Source organism: Natrix helvetica (genome assembly GCF_964273705.1).
Source record: "Natrix helvetica genome assembly, chromosome: 2".
NCBI classification, from domain to species: Eukaryota; Metazoa; Chordata; class Lepidosauria; order Squamata; family Natricidae; genus Natrix; species Natrix helvetica.
The window spans coordinates 83,783,714-83,806,380 of record NC_138552.1 but is presented as its reverse complement, the minus strand read 5'-3'; the positions used below and the strand labels follow the sequence as shown (position 1 = coordinate 83,806,380).

At 38.5% G+C, this 22,667-nt stretch overlaps 1 protein-coding gene across 2 annotated transcripts in view; it reads right to left on the bottom strand.

Annotated features, from left to right (window-relative positions):
• Positions 1-22,667, bottom strand: part of LOC309387749 (ADAMTS-like protein 1) — a 267,422-nt gene that overhangs the window by 114,629 nt on the left and 130,126 nt on the right. For both annotated transcript variants that reach the window (XM_081944501.1, XM_081944502.1), the window contains 5 exons: positions 18,478-18,589; positions 15,522-15,660; positions 7,703-7,753; positions 4,456-4,660; positions 2,508-2,655 (listed from right to left, as the gene is read on the bottom strand). In XM_081944501.1, coding sequence (XP_081800627.1) covers positions 2,508-2,655; positions 4,456-4,660; positions 7,703-7,753; positions 15,522-15,660; positions 18,478-18,589 — 655 coding nt within the window. The remainder of the gene's footprint in view (positions 1-2,507; positions 2,656-4,455; positions 4,661-7,702; positions 7,754-15,521; positions 15,661-18,477; positions 18,590-22,667) is intronic.

The following is a 22,667-nucleotide window of genomic DNA, read 5'->3' as shown; positions in this document are numbered from 1 at the left end:
ATGAGGTCTCTTTCCCATCTTACCCAACAAATTTGCGGGATCGCATCCTACCCCATACATCCCTGCGACCAATTCGCTCTCACAGAGAGGGACTCCTCCGGGTGCCGTCCGCCAAACAATGCCGGCAGGCGGCGCCCAGGAGTAGGGCCTTCTCTGTGATGGGCCCGACCCTCTGGAACGACCTCCCCCCTGATATTAGAATCATTACTGATCTCCGCTCCTTCCGTAAGAAACTCAAGACCCACCTTTTCCAATTAGCTGGCCTGGCCCAATCACAATCATGATCTAATCCCTTGACTTTCCTGGCCAGTTATTTTAAATTTTGGGGTATTTTAATTTGGTTTTAATCACTAATTAATTTTTGCACTATTGTACAGACTTGTGTTTAATTTGTTTTTATGGGGTTTTGTAATTGTTGTATATAATGTTTTTATTCTGTCTGTACACCGCCCCGAGTCCCTTTGGGGAGAGGGAGCGGTTGACAAATCCAATAAATAAAATAAATAAATAAAATAAAATAAAGAATTGGAAAAGGAAAGCCTATTCAATTCTGGACAAGTGACTGCCCAGTCTCTTCTTGAAAACCTCCAGTGACGGAGCACCCAAAACTCCCTGAGGCAAACTATTCCACTGACTAATTGTTCCCACAGTCAGGAAATTTCTCTCTAGTCCTAGGTTGGATCTCTCTTTAATGATCTTTCACCCATTACTTTTTGTCTTGCCCTCGGGTGCTTTGGGAGAATAGGCTGATTCCCTTTTCTCTGTGACAGCACCTCAAGTATTCACATCACCCCTAGTCCTTCTCTTCGTTAGAGAAGATTCAACCTGTAATTGAACAAACCTACCACAGGTTCCCTACAGAAGCAGATAGGTAGCCCTAGATCAAGGGTGTTAAACTTGATTTTATTGAGGGCTGCATCAGGGTTGTGTTTGACCTCGGGAGAGCAGAGTAGGGGTGGCCAGGGAGGGCATGGCCAGCTCAGTGTCACGAGTGTGCCTGTGGTGACCTTAGCGCTCTGCCAGAGAAAACGTGCTCCCAAGCTCCATTTACACTGGCAGAGGCACTGCGGGCCAGTCCTTCGCTATTTTCAGGGCAGCTCCATGGACAAGATCTAAGCACCCTGTGGGCTGGATCTGGCCTCCGGGCTTGAGTTTGACACCCCTATCCTAGATTGAAATGTCTTTGAATATTAGTAGCTCGAGTCCGTAATTATGTTGTTGGTTTGAGCTCTTCCAGATCCTCCATGTTGTTTGAGAGGAATATTCTTCATTTCCATTGCAGATAGAACACAAATAAGCCAGTGCTGACATTCTATACTGTTCTCTCTTGTGATCCCACTAAAAGATGCAGCCACTTTAGGTGTTGTAGAAAAGTGCTACGTTTGCATTCCCATGTGCTCCAAAGCACTTTTGGGAGATAGAGATTGAAGTCTCACACAACCTACTGCTTACTAGCCAGTTAGTGTCTATGAAAAAACCTGTAAAAGGCTGACCAAGCCTCTGTTAGGTACCACTGTCAGCCTTATTTACAAACATTTTTTTATTTGTAAATAAAGCTAAATTGTTTGTTAAATAAAGGATGCAAGAAACAATTCATCTCACTACTTCCCTCCCCATTGAATTATAAAAAAGATGTCTTGTAGAGACTATTTCCCATTATATTTTGTCCCTTTTAAACACTATATTTATTATTAAATCTCACGGTTCAAGGCAACTTTACTTGTTTATAGACTTTACTAATTTACAGAATGCTATATTATTTGCATTTTACTCAACCAGTGCACTTACTGAAGAATTATCACCAGTACAGCACCTGCAAGCCAAATAGAACAACTGGGGGGGGGGGGGGGGGGAAGCTGCATTGTTGACTGCAAAGATGGATCCTGCCCTTTAAATAACCATAATCTGTAGTTTTCTCATTACACAGGACTATAATGAGGTATTTATGCTACCATTAATTCCTGAAAGGTATTTATCAAGGGAACCTATTTTCTCTTTAGTAGCACTTGGCAAAAATTAACAATTTACTTGCAGAACAAAATAGTGGCTAATGTATCAATAATCCTCAGACAAAGATTGGTACGCTAGTTCAGAAAGGAAGTGAATACTAGAGCCTGAATTCAATTTTGGGACTATTATAAGTTAAACCCTTGATCAGTGGATCCACATCTGCTCAAGAGTAATTTGTCCCTAATTTTATTACCAAAATATATTAGCCGTCTTACTTCCTTTGTGGTAATAGCATTTTCTTTTCCTCTGTCTTTGTTCCATCCATAAAGATACCATATTACAGACAAGTAGAGCTTAACAGTGATTACATAGGCTTAGAGTTCTTGCCAGGAAATCTATTTTTGTCAAAGCATGACAATCAGTATTGGCTCCTTAAAAGAAGCCTCAGGCATTAGCTCTCAGCTACACAACCCAAAAGTGCAATCATCTTCCCACTGGGGGAAAATGCACTTATTTTCAATAACTGCTTGCCAGGATTAGGCTGCTTGTTAATTTACCTTTTGGCTTGTAGCACGGAGTAGGGACAATGCATTCCTCTTTGATGTGCGGTTTTGTTTTAGGACTGCAGCCACCAGTATGCATCCCTCGGTGATCAATGCACAGAACTACTCGATACCTCAAACCCTGGCCGCATGTCACTGTGCACTGAATGGAAAACCATAATCAATTATTTCTATTAATAACCATGAATAGGTTTGCTGCTCCACCCCTTAACTGGCCATGTGGAAGAGAAAAAGAACCTGAATGGTATCATGGACTATCCAAATGTTTGGTTAGGGTTAGGGTTAGGGCTCAGATACTCTGAGGTGCCTACACCTACAAAGATCAGAATTGTGTGGACAATGGTTGTCCATGCAACATTGCAGAGAAGCAAATGTTGGTCTTTGAAGAAGCACACTAGAAAGAGCACTGATGCTTTTAACTTTGGTACTGAAGAAGAGTCAAGAATATCATGCATGGCTGAAAACAAACAAATGAATCACAGAGTTCTCACAAATGGCCAGGATCAAATTATTATATTTTGGACATATTAGGAGAAAACCAAGAATACTATAATCCTGGGAAAGAAAGAAGAGAAGAAGTGATCAACCAACAATGATGAGTTGATTGAGTTGATTACAGCAGCAATGGCTACACCATTGGAAGATCTGAAAGACCAAGCTGGGGACAAATCATCCTGTAGACAGTCTGTCTAAGTGGCTGTTATCAGCTGACATCATTGGTAGGCACATAATCAACCAAAATTAAGCATGCATAGTTCTGCAAGAAATTATGATTAGAAATATTCCTGGTTATTAAATTCTACTTAATCCCACTCTAGATTTGTTGGATTGTGTGCTATAAAAAAACCCTAAATGTCTATTGGTAATTTATTAATTATTATGTAAATTTCTACTTATTCACATTAAGGGATTCCATCTGAAATTTATTGTACACTATGGCTGAATAAATTGACCCTCTTATCCTATAATTTTGAGAAACAATAATTTATTCAGAATGGTCCATGGTCATACTTTGGCATACCATTAAAACCAAATGAAAATGAAGACAGATATTTATTTGTCATATTAAAGAATTAGAGTATGGCCCAAATTATACATAGGTAAAAGGATATTATTAAAAGAAAACATTACATTTTTATCAAAATTATTTTACTATCAGTAAAACTGGAAATTTAAATAATCAGGGATCATTATAAGTATTATATTATTTGGCCTCACTACTATATTTAGTCATTTAGAATTATATATCATAACGGGGCAGCTATCCAGTATCTCTAGTTTCTGATCAAAGAGCAGAACATTATAAATGATAAAATCATTTCATTAGTGAACTTTCATGATTTATAATTCAGCTATTTAAGTTTTATTATTATTATTTTATTACTTTTAAAGATTACAATTCTATATTTCCCTCTTGGAAGCATTTCTAAATAGTATCCAATATTTTTATTTTTATTTAGTTTTTATCTTCCCAATTTGCTCAACCTTGAGAGGGAAGACAAGGCCTTGACAATACAGGGAAGTGCCCTCCATTCTATTGTAGTTTCCACTGACTTCACAGTTCACACAAAATCAAGACCTATCCACATCTTTTTCAATATCAACATTTAGGTCTCGTATTCTATACTGTATCTCTGCTCTCCATTACATCTTCATTCCCCCCCCCCTAAAAGTAGCATAACAACCTTCTGCATGGTGTTTTGCCTCAGTATCCCTTCTACAAAGAATCAGTTTCATATTTAAATTATTAAAAGGTTTGACCGTGTCTACAAGCTTCCCCTGCATAGCCTTTAATTAAACTAGACTTTTTTTTCCATTCCTGTACTCATATATGCATACCAATGCGGAAAGGTTTGTAAGTATTTTCATAATGCAGACATTTTAATGACTTTATTTCAGTTACTGTAAATATATAGTTCAATAATGAAAAGAACGTAATTACCGGAGACCATTCCTGAGCCATCCACTTAGGACAATCAAAAATATTGCAAGGCTGAACAATGGGCATCCTGGGAGTGTACATGCACTTCCACTCCTCCACAGAGCTGACCAATCCCTGGATGTCTTCTTCCACGCAAGAGACCGTGCGGCTTTGAATGCCTCCTCCGCAGGAAGAAGAGCAGGCAGTCCACGGGGTGCTTTCCCACCTTCAAAACAACATAACAGTTCAGAGGAAAGGCAACCATATCTGGTCTGTGTAACTGCAAGTACTTTAGACTACAGTGGCATTTCCCTAGTAGAAGGAGCAAAGCCCCGCCCTACAGGGGTGGGTTCCGGCAGTCACTACTGCCAATTCAGTTGTGTGCGCTTTCCGTGTGTGTGTGCACTTAATGCACGCTGCGTGCACATGTGCAATGCAACAAAAATGCTTCTGCGCATGCACAGAAGCAAAAAACAAGATGGCGGCACCTACAGCGCCGCCGGGAGAACTGGTTCGGGGGCATGGCAGGCCTGGGTCACTGCTGGTTCCAGCGACCCAGACCACCAAACCACTACCAGGTTGGCCGAACCGGTAGGAACCCACCACCCTTGCACATCCAACGGTCTATCATACTTTATTACACTGGTCTACGAATTTTTGGAAATTATCAACCTTCGAGATAAAATGTGTTAATTTTACATATTTTGATTAGATGAATTAGAAAATAGGCGATAATGGTGGTGGTTTTCAAGATATTGCACAATAAAGATGTATACACAGGCAAGTATATTTGCCTACATGGGAGGAAGGTGTCTAATGATCATGATGCCACACAACCTCTCGACAAAGTACGACAATGAAAATGGTACCACATGGAAGTGTATAAATTTATCTTCACTTTGAGAACAGCAAGGCAGATGACTATGAAAAACATGTGGAAAATTTGCTTAGGTCCTATAAAGCACGGGGCAAACATGCCATTGAAAATTCACTTTTTACACTTGCTTTTAGACTATTCCCCTTTGAACTGTGGGGCAGTGAGTGATGAGCATGAGTAGAGATTTCACCAGGTTATTGCAGGCATGGAGAAAAGATAGCAAGGGAAATGGAGTCTGTCCATGTTTGCCAATTACTGCTGGAATCTCCCCAGGGATGAACCTACTACAGTTCACAAGAGAAAAGCCAAAAAGCGCAGTTTCGATGCCGAATAAAGATGAACCTTACTGTTTAATCTGATGCTAGAGCTTGTCAGTTTTCCATGCAAAAAGCATGAAAATGTTACATGAAAAACCAAGAAATGAGTTATGCTATTGGTATCAATAAAAAGATGAATTTATAACGATTGGTGTGGCACCATTCTCATTGCTATATCACATTTTGCAGAAAAGTTATGGAGCGTAATCGCATACACCCCTTGTAATTTTGAATTATTTTGACCGGAATCTGTATCTTGGAAACTGGAACCAGTTAATACTCAGGACTTCATTTTCCTTTATTAGTGACCCAATCCTGGTAAAATTAAGCTACTTTCATTTCCGAGGCTTTCTCCTTGTAGATCAGGGTTACCAGTAAATTTTCCAAATGCTGTAGTGTAGTATGTATGTATAATGTGTGCGTCTATGCGAATCTGTATGTATATATCTAAGCATGTATGTATGTATGTATGTATGCATGCATGTATGTATGTATGTCACTTATGCTTTAGTCACTTCCTCTCTTGACTATTGCAATGCTCTTTATATGGGGCTGCTTGATGGTCTCTGAGCTTGCTTGTTTTCTTGTAGACGTTTCATTAACTAGCACTAGTACTGATGAAGTTACCTAGTTAGGGTAATGAAAGGTATGCAAGGAAACAAGCAAGCTCAGAGAACACCAAGGACCCCTCATTTCAACACTGAACTACAAATATTTTTTCTATTGATATGGGGCTGCCCTTGAAAAGTACCAGGAAGCTCAGATTGGTTCAAAATGCAGCAGCTCACATGGTTTTGAGCAGATATGCACATATGACATCTCTCCTGCAGGAGCTGCATTAGCTGCTAATCTGATTCCAGGTACAATTCAAGGTGCTGGTTGTCACCTTCCATGAGCTACATCATGGCTTGGGGCCAGGTTATCCAGGAAAAAAAACCTGTTTATTTGCAATTGCTTAAACTATATCCTAGAGTAATTAATAGGACACTCCATAAAAACCATATTCCATTTCAAACATGGTTTCACTTAGATTGGTGATTCAGCTGCTGAAGATTTGAAAGCATTTTAATGTATTTTGATCAATGCAGCACATTATTATTTCCTATCTTGAAAAGTTTCTTTAGTGCAGGAATCAGAAATAACACCCTCTCTTTCCCCTGCTAAGCATATACATTTCTATGTGTACAAATGTACCAACCCAAGTTGGTTCAAGCAGGGATGCTATGTGGCAGAGAAGCTAGGTGAATAGAGATGCAACTGTACAGTTGAAAGGTGGTACAAGAGAAACATTCCCAGCTTCTCCCTTACCCCACTGCATATATGGGGGTTGAAACCAATGCCTACAGGACAGGGCTCCAGTTATTATCCAGACCTGCCTATACACAATCCCACGACGTCGTTTCTTTGGGGCTCACGGTTCATCCCATGAAATCCAGATAGGTATATCTTAATCATGCCCATATTTCTAACATACCGAGGTTTCAGTGATAAACACCATCTCTATATTTTTGTGTACAATTAAATCAATGACCAAGATGGTCTTTATGGATAGGACTGGTATTCAATAGCACCAGCCTGAGATTAAGGTCTCCCACAATTGGGTCACGAAATCTTGATTTTAAATATTTGAAATGAAGATGATTGTTCTAATAAAGAGATAAATGTTATAACTTCTTAATGTTATGAAAATGTCCTTAAATGCATTTTTGACTGGACTACAAATGCAACGAAGCAGATAAATCCAATGAAAATGCAAGTGTTCACTTAGCAAATTTATCTGCGCTGTGTTATAGGGAGGAAGATTATGAAATTTTATCTTAGTCTCATGTGAACTTTCCAGTGGAGAGAAAAAAAACCCTTGATTTTTGTGTCATGAACAATTATTCTGTATGAATATTTAGGACAAGAGAAAGTCGTATTTTGCTTGAATTGTAAAGAAAATCAGAAAACAATGCAGAAAAGGCACCAGAATAAGAACATGTGGCTGGTGAATGATCATCACTCTGTTAGCTTGCCAATAAAACACAAAAAACAGTTACTTATACTTTCTAAATAGAGTATTTGGTTTACATACCGAGGAAGAGGATGGTAGAGGTCATAGGGCATGATCTGCTTGTATCCATCACTGTTAGGAACAATAATGCCAACCCTCTGAGTAGAAGGTACACACAATAAAATAAACACTAAATGATTACATTATACAAAAACATAGCATTAGATAATTAACTCATTCTACTTGTTCCTACAACCTACAGACAAAATATAAAAATATAAGGAACCAGACCCTTTATTTTGCAAAAGATCTCATGAACTGATATAGCCTGACTAATTAGTTCATATGAGAATCATAATAAACATTGAAATACTGCTAACAAACATCTTTCTAGAATTAAAATTATGAGGAGAAAGAGTTAATGCATATTTTTTTGATGGATAAGAACAGAGAACTGTACTTTTTCCATATTAAAAATAGGGAATTAAATCTACATCTATCAAATGGGGAGAAATTCTATTAAAATTTAAATATAAAGATTAGGGAAGTCAGAGGAAGTGTGATGGTATGTGGGGAGAATCTTGAATCTTGCTCACAATTATATACTGAGAAACAAAAATGCTCTCTACTGATTTCCTAACATTGCAGTATAATAATTCTGTACATAACTTTAATTTTTTTCAGATTCTTCGGTGTATTTTTTTTTTGGTTTGGGTTATTTTGTTTGGCTCTGCAAAATCTAACAACAATTACAATTTGGATTATATGCTTTCCAGATGTTTTGTATCACCGATTAATATATTGGGAGTATTCATTATCAGCCTATGCCCTAATATGTTTCTTTAATACTTAAATATTGGTCTAGAAAAATTAACATGGAAAAAGCAATGCATTTAAGAGGTGAAATTACATACCTTACATGATCACTAGCAAATAATAAAAACAACAACGAGAAAAGATCAATGCTGTTATAACATCAGCTATGCAAATCTGTATGAACAGAGGCAGTTTGTCAAACTCAATTTGTTAAATGCTTCAGTTGGGCTTTTTTTTTTTTTTTTACTAAACTGAAGTTTTTACTCCACATGATAAACAAGCAATAAGATACATCTCAGCTAATCTTCCATTTGACTGCACTAACGTCAAAATCCTAAAAGTACTGTAGTATGCGATTAGTCCTTTGATCAATTTTGGCCAAATATGAAGCCATTTCTTTCCTTGTCAACTGTAATCATTTGTTGTTGTTAGTTGCGAAGTCATGTCCAACCCATCGCAACCACATGGACAACGTTCCTCCAGGCCTTCCTGTCTTCTAACATCCTTTGGAGTCCATTTAAGCTCACGCCTATTGCTTTGGTGACTCCATCCAGCCACCTCAATCTCTGTCATCCCCTTCTTCTTTTGCTGTAATCATTTAACTCATTACAATTTTCATTCTTTATACTAAACGCAAGAACTTGAATAGTTCGCAGGGGACAAGAAAAAAATATTTCCCCCCACCGTCTAATTCATTAATGTTTATTGGATATGTGATCTAGTAGAAACATTTTGCTCTTACTGAATGGAAATATTCTGCCTGGAACTTGGTAGTCAATTTAATTTCATAAGCACTAATTTTTTAAATGCCTCAGAAATAAATATAAAATGACACTACTTATCCATTACATTTGTGGATGCTTGACATTTCTACCTAGGTAGTGAACATGTAACAGGTTAAATCTACAAAAACTGCCCCATTTATTCACTGCAGCTAAATGCAATACAATCAGCTTACGTTAGTGGCTGTCTTTAGGGACGTGCGGTCAGGGGAGGCAGAGCCTCACTGCTCTCATCATGAAAATTTAAAAAAAAGGGAAAAGGGAAAAGGGAAAAGGCGCTGAGGAGCCTTCTGCACACATGGTCGGGAATGGGAGCGCTCTGTGATCCCCTTCATGTTGACTCAGGAGTCAGGAAGGAGGGAAATTCCCCTCCTTCCTGACTCCTGAGTCAACATGAAGGGGACCGTGGCTCACGCTCCGCGGGACCGCGGCTCACGCTCCACGGTCCCCTTCATGTTGACTTAGGAAGGTGGGGAATGGGACGTGCGCAGGAGGGAGGCTGATGTGGTCCCATTCCCCTCCTTCCTGAGTCAACATGAAGGGGACCGCGGCTCACGCTGATGATGTCACCAGCCTCACCAGCCATAAACCTCACCGCACATCACTGTGTCTAATAATAACCACCATGAGGACTACTGCTGGTGAAGCAGGAATCGGTGATGCCAGACAGACATATTAATATAAAAAAGGAGTAGCTATCTACAATTTTCAAGACTAGGAAAAGAATTACCAAAATACCACTGACTCAAAGAAACAGGAGGAAAAGGGATAGGATTTAAACACATATGTTCCCAGATCTTCTTTGCCTATCTGCATGTGTGATGTGACACACAAAAACAAATGTAAGGATGTATGCGTGTGCATGCGCGCATGTGTGTGCAAACATATACACAACAGATTACTTCACTTTTGTTTGCAACAATCAACTGATCTAAGCCACGTCAAATCTGAGAAGCTTTTCCTGTTCTATAAACTCAAATGTTTATTGCTAAATAATCTGGTACAGTCTGGCAACCGTGTAATTCCTACCGGAATCCAATGACCAGCTATTTGAAGTGAGTTGGCCTCAAATACCCTCTCTGAAACCCACTGTTTCCTTAGAAATTTCATCCAAAATTTAAAACTACTTGGTCAACTGTTCATATGGCTAAACTTCGGGCCGGTAGCGGAAAGATACAAACAATAACAGACAGTTGTGAGGTATTAGTTAAAGCTGAGTGCTCATTAAGCCTGAATGGAACTTTATGCATATATAAAAAGGCAAATGATCCATGTACAGGTTTTGTCCATTGCATCAAAGCTTGCTAAACTGAGGACTAATAGATCAAAGGTTCACTGTATTATAAAAATTACTCTCTTGCTACCAAATCACTCATATCTTTAGATTTAGGTGGAGGCAATTATACCTTCAATTTATTTTACTACGAGTTGTTCGGCTCCAAATCATACAATGCGTATAATAAACTACATATAATCCAAACTGTACAGTAATGTTAGTAGGAGAATGTAGCTTATTTCATGGCGGCCAATTTTGCTAATGCAGGATGGCAATTCTTTTTTTTTTACTTTCCCCATAGTGATAGTTCAACAATTGCAGGAACTTACCATGATTGGGAACTGTTCCTGTAATCATTGCTTATCTTATGTTTATTGTGCCAAAGATTGGCAACAGGTAAGCTGGCATGCCTCCATGCACATTAGTGAACTGAACTGCAACCAGTAAGAGGATAGTTATCTTCCAGTGCACCTAAGGTTGGAACATTAGTTTAGGGGGTTCACAATATTTACAACTCTGTCCCCCAACAGATGGAAAACGGCAGTGATTCAAGAAAGGCAGGGGCTGCTTCTGCCTCTTTCCCATATCAAATTCGCTCTTCCTAATGGAAGAACTATCAGTTTTCCAACAGCAGGAGCTGTGGTGTCTGTATTTGAATGTTGTTCCATCTTTACCAGCACTGACAAAACTTGCATACTTCTAGTAAGTCAAGAATATAGAAAATGTGTATTGGCTAAGACACTGAGCTTGTCGATCAGAAAGATCGGCAGTTCGGTGGTTTGAATCCCTAGTACAGGTCTCCTGCGCGAGCAGGGGGTGGAACTAGATGACCTCCAAGGTACCTTCCAACTCTGTTACTATTTTACTGTAGATACAAAACTATGAAATGAGTTAGGCTATGCAGGAAAGAACAACTTTTGCGACTGAGCTCTGTTCAACCTCAAAAATGAATCAATGAAAATCTAAAGCCACCACAAATACTGACTAAACAATAATACAGTGTCACTGCAATTTTTTTTAGCCTAAGAGTCAATTTCAAAAAAGCCCTAAAGCATCCATGTCTGCTTTTCCTGAAGAGTAAGTTTATTCCACATACAAACCAGTAAGAAGAGTAGCTCTTTAGAGTCATTCTTTAAATTAATTCTTCAGATCAAGTGCCTATATTGGTTTAATTCATGTTGACACAACAGATCTAAGCGTGGGCTTCATTTGCATACTTCACTTTTCATATCACTAGCTGTAAAGTATTTGGCAACAGGCTAATCCTCTTCTTTTCCTTTATATATTAACAGCTTTAAACCTGGGAAGCAGGAAGTTTACATGAAGAGGACTCTTCCTTTCTATTTATGCAAACAAACCAAATCAGGAATCTACAATTCCTGTAATATTTGCCTCCTTACTGCTATTTATTTAAATACAATCTGCATGAGGGAGAAAGCTCTCTACTGAAAGATCAAAGCAATAACCACATAAATAGATGTCCCAACCAGTAGTGAAATTCAATTTTTTTTACTATCAGTTCTGTGGGAGTGGCTTGGTGGGTGTGGCAGGGGAAGTATACTGCAAAATATTCCCACCCCACTCTGTGGCCAGCCAGAGGCGGTATTTGCTGGTTCTCCGAACTACTCAAAATGTCTGCTACTGGTTCTCCAGAACCTGTCGGAACCTGCTGAATTTCGCCCTTGGTCCCAACTCTTAATGACTCCCACAGTCCAGAATAAAGATCCAGCATCTACAAAGTACCCATGCTTTTGTTCCTCTGGTACACATTAGGTCCTGGTAATTGTGGCGTGTAAGGGTAGCTAACTCTTCTTCAGATGGAACCATCCACATATTTTAAACTAGCAGAAGTTATTATTATACAAAATATGCCACTTCTGAGTGGCTTTATGAGAATGGATGTAATGGAGATAGGAATATGATTTTGCTGTCTCATTTGCCTTATTGAAGATGATGATTATGATGAGGTTATCTATTCAGTTGTGTCCGACTCCTGGCTATTCTATGACCAGGTCTCTCCACATCTTCTGATCTTGCACTATTTCTTTGAGTTTCTCTATGCTCTGTCTGTCGTCAGCATTGATGATGTCCAGCAACCATGTTCTTTGGCGGAGTGGTTTCCTTTTACCGCTAACTCTTCTGAACATAATTGCTTTCTCCAATGAATTCCTCTGTATGACTGTCAAAATAAGTGAGATGCAGTTTCGTGATTTTGCCTTCCAGTGACGTTATGGGTCTGGTGTTATGGGATCTAGTACTTGCTTGTTAGTTTGCCTTATTATTACTATCTACGGTATTCAAGTACATTTCATATTGTGATGACAGAGTAAGGGGAAAGTGGTTAAGAAATTTCCAGCAGAATCTGCCAGTTTGAAATGAACTGAAGAGATCTCTATGACTAGTAAAGAAAGCATTCTCTCAAGACTTTTCCAATACATGTTTTTATCCATAATAAGCACTAATATACAGCTTTTTCCTTCTCACATTTGATAAGAGACCCATATTCTACTGAGCACAGGAACCTGAATCCACCATTTGTATTGAGCAGAAAGCAACAGAGCGATTAAGCTCCCCCCCACCAGTTCCTCTGGTCAAAACCACAATCTCCAAAGTCAACTTAAACTGGTATGAAAATGTAATGATACCTTACCTCAAACTGATGGTTGGCCATCCCTAGTTATTTCACATATTTGCTCCAGTAGTAGGAGAGAGAATTGAGCCCTGTAGTACCTTGGTTAAATTGTGCCTCTTCCCTACCCAAGTATTGACTGGAACCAGTGCGACAGTAGGAAAGGATCCCCACATGGTCAATACTATTTTAAGGAGAGTTGTTATCCTCAAGGTCCTGAAGTAGATCATGTAACCAGAATGATCATTACTGCTTTGATTCCATGCCCAGTCTGAATCTGGACTAAAAAGGATTTAGATAATCCACTTCATCTAAGGCCCTCTTTGACTGAACCACCAATTTATTCTCTACAACATTATCCAAATTGGTTGGAGGTTGGAGACAAGATAATAGTGTTTAGATAAGGCTGGATTGAGATATGGCTTCTCAAAGAGAGGGCACACAGCTCTTACGTGTCAAAGCAGTGTCAACTAGTCTTGAATCTTCCCACTCAAGTCCTCCTTCCCACCACCTCTTGAAAAAGCCAGAATCCAAATTACAGGTAATGAAGCTCATACTGCAAAGAACGTACGTACTTCTAACTTTAAATTATCTTTAGCCATCCCAGACCATAACTACACAATTACAATCATCTCTCCAATAAGCTGTTGACATAAATGTATTGAAGAGGAAGAGATTCCCTCGACTACAAGTGTCTACATCTGCTACCTCATCATAAACTGGAACTAGCTTGGCAAAAGTCACACAGACCTTTGTGCTTTAAAAAGCTGTTTAATTCCAATCAGTGCCATTTTGGTTTGTTCACACATGTATTCAGGTTTTTTTTAATCTTGCTGTATGCTCACTGTCTATTCTTTCCTAATCACCTGTACAAAACCCGAAACCTTCTCAACCACACTGATCTGTAGTACATTACTCCTAGTATCTATGCAGAAGGATTTTTTAAAATCTCTCTTTCTCCCAATCTCTTAATTAGCCTGCATCATGTAAGCTACCTATCTTAACATATCGGCCTTTGAATTATCAAGCCTGTGTGCAAAATTCAATCAGAAAATAACAAACTGAATTCTCAGAAATAAATGTGAGTCATCTGTTAGATAATAATGACAAAAGGGATTATCTACACCTGCTTTGATCTCTTTTGGAGAACCAGGTGTTTATCTGCAAATACAGTACGCGGGCTCCATTTCTCTAATTAATCAGACTTGTTCAGAATTCAGAGCATGGATCATATCTGTTTACTCTAACCAAGTCTTGTACCTGATATAATTTTTTTCCCTTAGACAGTCCAATGCTGTGTGAGGCTTGTATGGCATGCAATATATTTTTTATGGGCCATAGGAACTTATTTCAGTGAGACTGCAGAAAGCAAAACTATTCATATTGCTCTGTTCATACTTTTTATATATCTTTTCTGTGGCTATATATTCTTGGCTCATGTTCTTTCTTTGAATCTAATAGTGCCTTAAATTTAAATTTCTCCTGTTTGTACAATCTCTTTCCATATTGTTCTATTTTTTACTTTCCTCTTTAATTCAACTTTTAAGCTGAAATATCAATATAAAATATGATTACAAATTGTATTGAAATGTTTTAAAAGTACAAAATATTACTTTTTAAGCCTCTTTTTATTGTAAACCTCTCCTGTCATTGTATAATCTATAAATCATCTGCCTTAGTTATTATTGCTACTGTTAGTCCTCAACTTACAACAATTGAGCCCAACATTTCTATTGCTAAATGAGATATTTGTTATCGGAATTTTGCCCTATTTTATTTTTCTTGCCACATTTTTTAAGGGAATCATTGCAGTTGTTTAATTTAGTAACATGGTTGTTAAGTGAATCTAGCGTCCCCATTTTGCTTGTCAGAAGTTCGCAAAAGGTAATCACGTGATCCTGGAACACTGTCATAATTGTCATAAATATTAATCAGTTGCCAAGCATCTGAATTTTGATCATGTGATTGTGGAAATGCTGTAAGTATGAAAAATGGTCATCGGTTACTTTTTTAAATGTTGTAACTTCAAACGGTCACTAAACAGACTATTGTAAGTTGAGCACTACCTGTACTCATGGCATGATAAAAGAAAATTAAATATCTGAATATCCATTCAAAAACGTTCCCATTAAAAAAAACCCGGCTGATCTAAATGCCTTCTTTTATGTTATTCCATGTTAGTTTTCTACAGCTCTAGAGACGTTTGCTAGTTGAGGAAGTATTTAGCTCTTAATAAATAGCGAGACACTCTTATTGCTGTTGTCCAAATGTAACACAAACATTCTATCCACATTCTATTAAGAAATCTTAATAAATCTCTGAGAAGTTTAAAAAGAGAGTAATTAACCTGTTTGTATTTCAGTATAAATGGCATCTCAAAATTGTTAACTGATGTACCTTGCTGGACAAGGATCTAGGTTGCACTCTTGGAGTTTTGGCTTTGGCTTGATGTTTTCAGGGTAATAGTGGCAATATTGATCAGCTACCACTCGATTGCTTCTCAGATCGTAGCATTCAGCAGATGTAAGCTGATAACCTTTAAAAAAAACTCATATTGGGTAAAGATAAAGACAGCTACGCAGTTCCACATCAACAAGCAAGTATAGTCTACTAATCTGAATAATAATGAGGTTCCACTAGGCAACCTACTGGCTCATTCTTTCCTTACCAAAACAGAGAAACAGAAGGACTATAGATGGGCAAAAAAGCAGTGGGAATGCGGACGACTTTCAACTTCCTGCAGGCTTCCCCACTGACTTTGATTGTGGGAAACTGGCAGGGAGCATTGGAAATCACGATCATGTGGCCGCAACTGACTGTGGCGAGGCTGAAGCAGCCACAATTTTGCGAATACAAGCGGTATGAAGACACTGGATATTTCAACACAGGAATAACGGGTCCTAGATTTGGCATACTTTCTTTCAGTTAGCAGGTTTGAGACATCTTGATTCAAAACATTTTGTGCTGTGATGTACTGTTTGAGCTAACTGAAGGTTACAAACAGATAGGAGAGTGTTAGTAGTGTGTAGATGGACAGACTAATTGTAACTTGATATAGTAACATTCCTGCAAGAGATGTTGTTTATGCTTTGTAATGCAAAACTAAAACACAGCACATACACCTTCTAAGGCTAAGCATAACCATATCTGCTAGCATACGATATCTCATTAGAGGATTTTACAATTAAAAGCATGTTGATTTATAGCCAAGTGATTTTTCTGTAGTAAATATTTCTTATAAAAACACCTTCAAATGAAAAAGAAAGAAGATTTTTTAATGTTATCAAAGAAGGGACAAACAGTGATGGCAGCTCAGGAAAACTTTTGTGGAAGCTAAGGGCCACTGTAGGTAGGGCATGGTAGAAATGGGTTTCTGTCACATGAACTAGTGCAATGGTGGCGAACCTTTTCAGCAGCAAGTGCCCAAACCAGAACACATGCATGTGTACCGGAGCGCCAGAAACCCGAAGACCAGCTGGCGAATGGCGCATACACCCACAGAGAGGGCTCTGTGTACCACCTCTGTCACGCGTGCCATAGGTTCGCCAATATGGAACTAGTGTATGCAACACACAAACACCTCTCTCTCTCTTGCACACACACACACACAGTTAGCTAGTTATCGGTGTTTCTGTTGTTTTATCTTAAATCTTAAATTTCATGTATCTTAAATCTACTTTAATGAGACTGGATCAGTTTCCATCCATTATCATTAAGCTGCAAATGAATTGGGAGCTAAATACAGCCCTGGGCTCTGTGGCAACTCACCTAGTTATGTAAATCAAATACATATAAATGATCATTCAAAGTTGATGAATTCTGCTTGTAGTTGGTAGAAGTGGTGTCATTTGTAATTTGGCTCTGCTTGCCTGTATATGAAAGATGATTCCTTGCTTCTACTTAGCTCACCCCATGTGATACTTTATGCTTCTCTTTTGGTGATTTAATGCGCCAGATTGCTTCCCCCCCCCCATACAAATCTTGAACTTCTAAGGGCGAGTATAGAAAATGAACATAATAAAGAAATAAAAAAAGAAAGCACAGAATCTCCCTAGTTACTCATAAGTTCTGGGTGATTTATCTTTTCTCTTGAAGCCCAGCTTTGCATTCTTCAGTGGAAGCCTCCTTCTGTGCATTTTTCTCATTCCCCATCTCTAATTTCCTACATGGGAGTATCAGCTGTGGTTATCGCATTTCAATTACCAGAAGCCAATTGTCTTTTCTGCAGAGAAGGTGCTGCTATCCTTAACCACAAAGGCTGGATAGCTCCCTCTGAGGTTTTATTTATGAGCCATGGTGACAATTACTGGAGTGAAATGGAGTCTTCAAAAATTATTAAACCTTCAGTGGGAAGGTCAAACCATAGGCTTTTACTCGCACTAAGAAGTCATTATATATAGTGCTCTGTATGCATGAAAAGGTATTAACCTTTCCCCCTCCATTTGATTTAGGACAACTAATAACTTGGATGTCATGCTTTAAGCAAGCTACAGGTCTGACATTTATTTATTTAGCGTATGGCAACATGTCTGACAATGAATATAGTATAGAATCAGTAAAAATAACTTTTTGTCTTGATAAAATGATAGCAATGCTACCCGGGCACCAAAGTTCAACTATGGGATGACTTTTTAAAAATTCTCAGCCACATCAAACCAACTCCAAATAATAACAAGGGTTGTACCAGATGTACTGTAGTTAACACTGTCATTTTTCATGTGAAGAACCAAAGTGAACAAGGATCAAAAAGCATGAACCTGTTCTCTGTCCAGCTCTATCCATATTATAAACCCCAATCCTGGGAGTAGATTACCTCTTCAGTCCTGCCTTGGGCTTATGTATTCTCCTTATTCAACTAGACAGCAATTAGGAAATATAGTATATATTTTTAATTAAGCAAAATGCATGACTTCAACTCTTCTTTCACCACAGAAAATTTGTGAATATAACAATTATTTCAGGAACTATATTTTTAGATTGTAATCAGTAATTTTATAAATGTGGAATAATTAAGAAAAGATAGATAGGTTGTGAATAAGGGAACACACCAAAATAAATATTGATATTAAAATTTAGGGATTATAGTTGTCTAATAATCTGTCACTTTTCCATTTTGCCTTTAGAGAAATACAATTTATTTTTAAAATAATAGACTGAAAATGAGAGATGAGAACTTTTTCTTTGAAGATCTTTCTGGAGGTAGCTCTGTAAAAAGGTAAAGGTTCCCCTCGCACATATGTGCTAGTCGTTCCCGACTCTAGAGGGCAGCGTTCATCTCTGTTTCAAAGCCAAATGGTGATGTATATCAGTGTTTTTTTAGAACTACAGTGCAGAAAAGTGTTACATTCATTACCTCCACCACAGGATACAGAACAAGGGAAAAAATCAGTTTCTCTCCATCGGTGGATAATAGGCTGATAGAAAATAAACTGAACTGTACTGTCAGCAGCACCAACGTAATGAATCTGAAAAAAAGAAAAGCTACAGGTAAAGTTATTAGTCTGTAATCCAGGTATAATTAGAACAATGATTTCTAAAACAGATTGTCTTAACAATGTAGAATTACGTTATAATAAGTGAAAATCCTCCACCATTATCTTCAGATAAGCAACTTCTGTATCAAGAAGCATAAATTCAACACTTGTGCAAAGGGGCTCCCAAACAGAGAAATGGCAATTAAATATTTAAATAGATATACAGCCTTTAAACTATAAACACAGCAATCTTTTTAGCCCTGTCATCTATCTTGCAGGGTGGATCCTAGATTATTATAGGTAATAATTTTTATCATGATTGGTTAGCCCTTCTATTTTTTTGGGAGGGGAGGGCATAAAAACATTAGTCCAGAACAATATTATCTCTTAAAATAGGGTGATTATTCTCGATAAATAATGAAGCAAATAAAAACAACTGAATTATCAGCTTCCTGATGCTGATAATTAATGCTTTTCTAAAAGTTGTCAGAGATGTTTTGGCAAAGTGTACTCAAAGAAAGCAGTCAAACCAAAAATCAAAGATATGGATCATAGGTTGTCAAATGCTTCCAGATAGGGATGGAAAAATATGTTCATAAAAGATTTACTTACAGTTAGGTGAGAAACTTCTGCTGGTCAATGCAGACAAATTTTAACACACTGATGTATGCGCATTGGAAACAAGAGGCCTAAAATGCCCAACCTATGTGGCAGTGGTGGGTTTCAGATGCCGGCGCAGCTGGTACGCTGCGCACGGGGCATAAAATGTCCAACCTATGTGGCAGTGGTGGGTTTGAGACGCCAGCGCAGCCGGTATGTTGCGCATGGGGCCGGGCGTCCTAGACGGGCATGCGTGTTGTGCACGCATGCACACACCACTGCTCTGCAACACCCAGCTTCCTGGCCGGCGGGTGGGCCAAATGAGTCACCGTACCGCTACAGTGGCAGCTTCTCCCGGTACAACCGTACTGGGCTGTACCGCCCGGAACCCACAACTGCTATGTGGGTGTCAGCGTTCCAAGTAATACACCCATAGCAAACAGAACTCGGAGGCAAGCAGGTTCTTCAAAGAACAGGTTTATTGGCTATATCATATTGGCACAGATTGGTGAAAACTGACTCTAAAGGTTCCCACAGTTTTCACCTAATTAAAAGTAAAAGTTTTTTCCCTTTCCCCAAACAACCAGTCACATGGTCCAATCAGGGTTCAGTCCAGGTGCTGTCCAGTTGTCCAGGAGTGATAACATCACTCCTCCTCTCTTCAGCCACCTGTTAGTATGTCCTTGGTTCCCAGGGGAAAGTATATTGTTTTGGCTACAAAACCCCAGCTATCTCTATTCTTCCTTCCCTAACCCTCATCTCCATTGTGACAACATTGAAGCCTCAAAGATGGCCCCAGTCAGGCCAGCTTCAGAGTTGACATTGAGTTTTGCCCTTGTATGGATTTGGGGAAAGCTGACATAGATAATATTGAGCTTACATGATTGTATCTATATGGACCAAGTTCCCGTGTTTATTCCCTTGGTTCAAAAACCACTTTGCTGTTCAAAAACAAAGAAATAAACTAGAAGAAAGGAAACTATCAAAGAAGAAAGTGCCTTGTTTTTACACCCTCTGAAAGAGAAGAGAAACACAATAACAAAACTCAGAATCCCTAGGTTGCAAAAAAAAGAAAGAAAGAAAGAAAGAAAGAGGTCATAAAAGAGGAAGGCAGAAGTGCTTGAGACATGTTGAAGGATATAAAAGTTTTAGTCTACTGATGAGAGCCTGCAGCTTTCTTCTAATCAAGTTAACAGTGATATATATATCCCCAGAAGGAAAAAAGGAGCTATAGCTGAAACTTTACATGTTTCCTACGCAGTGAAGGAAGAGGCCTCTTGTATGGATAACTACCATTTTGCTCAGCAAAATGTTTCTAATTCCTTGCATAAGACAGAAAGTACATGAATCACCCATGGATTTGAAACGACAGAAAAGTACAGCGAATCCAGGAAAGATGTACGGTACACGCTCTCAATGCTTTTGGCTCTTTGAAATTTCCAGTATAAATACAGATTAACAACAGCATTGGAGAGGGAAAATGCTAACTAAACGGAAAAGAAAAAAAGGGGGAAAAAGAATACTGTCAAAAGGGTTTCCTGAACCCTAAAAAAAAAAAAATCATGTTTGTGAGATCCCAGACAGAGCAAAATTAATGAGAAGAGAGATTACATGGAGCCCGAGAAAAGAGTTTGAGAAGTTCCACATCAAAAACCAGGAAGACATAACAACCTATCTCCCCAAGGATTTTTGTTCCTTGATTATCTGTCTTCTCTGACATGGAAAAAAGACAGATGCAGATCTTTCTCCCAAATGAAATGGGAAATTATACATATAGCCTGTACTACCAACCCCCAAACTCTTAGGTGGGAATATGTTGCAATTAACCACAAATGGGGGGGGGGGGGTAGCATTGCTAGGCGAATGAGGGGAAAGGAATCAGACAAGCGGATGTTTATTGTTTCAAAAAGGATACATGGGGTTGTATATAATGGTTACAAAACTGACAGCAACTTTGGTGAGAAAGTATTTGGGGGGTTGGCAATGGGGGGGAGGGGAGGGGGGGACATCAGGTACTGACCAGCAGATTCTAAACCTGATTGCTTACATTTCCTACTTACATCAAACGTTCTATGGCCATTTTTGCTCTTAGAAATTTAAACTATCCCAAAAGTCAAATCAAGAATAAGAGCAAATGGTATTAGTTATGAATTGTTACCTAATGCTTTTCATTAAATAATGATCATGAATTCCCTTTCATTGACGGAGTATAAAAACTTCACCACACAATATAAATCCTAAAAATCCTGAAGCAATTGATGTTGTCTTCTTCGTTTCTAGATAATTTATCATATTTTGGGGAATATTAAACACTGGAACGCATAGGCCACTCCTTACGTTCCTTTTGAATTAATAGCTGTAAGATTTCATTAAATATCATACTGACTTGTAAATAACTAACCTTCCCATAGACGATATTAAAATAGGTCCCTGAGTGACAGCAACTTGGGAAGTCACCTTCAACAAACTGACCCATAAACCAGGCAACATTTCCTAATTGAGGAATAAGTAATCTGTAGCCATCCAGATTTTTCAGATTATAAGAACAAGAGCTGAATTGTTGTTCATTCTCAACTCCACTCCATTCTAAAGCTATGTCTGACATTGAACATCATGGAGCAAAAGATGGAACCCTAAAGCTTCCTCAGGACATCTGCTAAGGGTTTGAGGAACAAGCTGCAGCACCTAGGAAAGACAAAAATGACTACAAAACAGCATCTTCAAGGCCTAATTTTGCCAGATGATCCAAAAAAGCATTACGGTTAATATGCTATTTCACCAAGCAATTGAGACAGGCTGAGTAGTATATCTCGTATGGAAGCCCAAATTGAAATGGATGAAAATTAAAAGTAACATCCAGTTTCAACTGAAGCTATCTGAATTTATAAAATCCATACAATCCAGCCTAGCATGGCAAGATAAATAGAATGCGTGATGTTCAATTGTGGTCCTTCTGCTGAAGAAAGACCTCAAGGAGTTCAACATTTTCATCTACACTTTATCTCCTTCATCTCAATCCACATCTGCTGTAGAAATCTGGCAAAATCTTCTGAACAATGACGTTGGTATTGGAGATGAAAGGGGAAGGGAACCAACAATTACTCTTTACCCCTTTTACTTGAAAATATTCACAGAGAGAAAGAAATAGGCCATCACTGAAGGGCACTTTACAAATCCTTTAATATTTCTCCATTTTATTCCTGATCGGCAAATACCAACTAAATAATTAACTGCCTATCCAATCACTGATTAACTATCCAGCCAATCAATCTAATTTCCCAAAATATAAGGTTGTAATAAGGTATTTGTATTATTACACTTTCTCATTCATTCTGCTTCACATAGGTAGGCCAAGACTGGCTGAAGAGTGGGATGGACTGAAACCTTTTTCTCGACCCATGACTTGTAGGTGAAAAGGATTTCCTGCCTCGGCTTCGCCTTATGATGGGATAAAAACTTCTACGTTGCT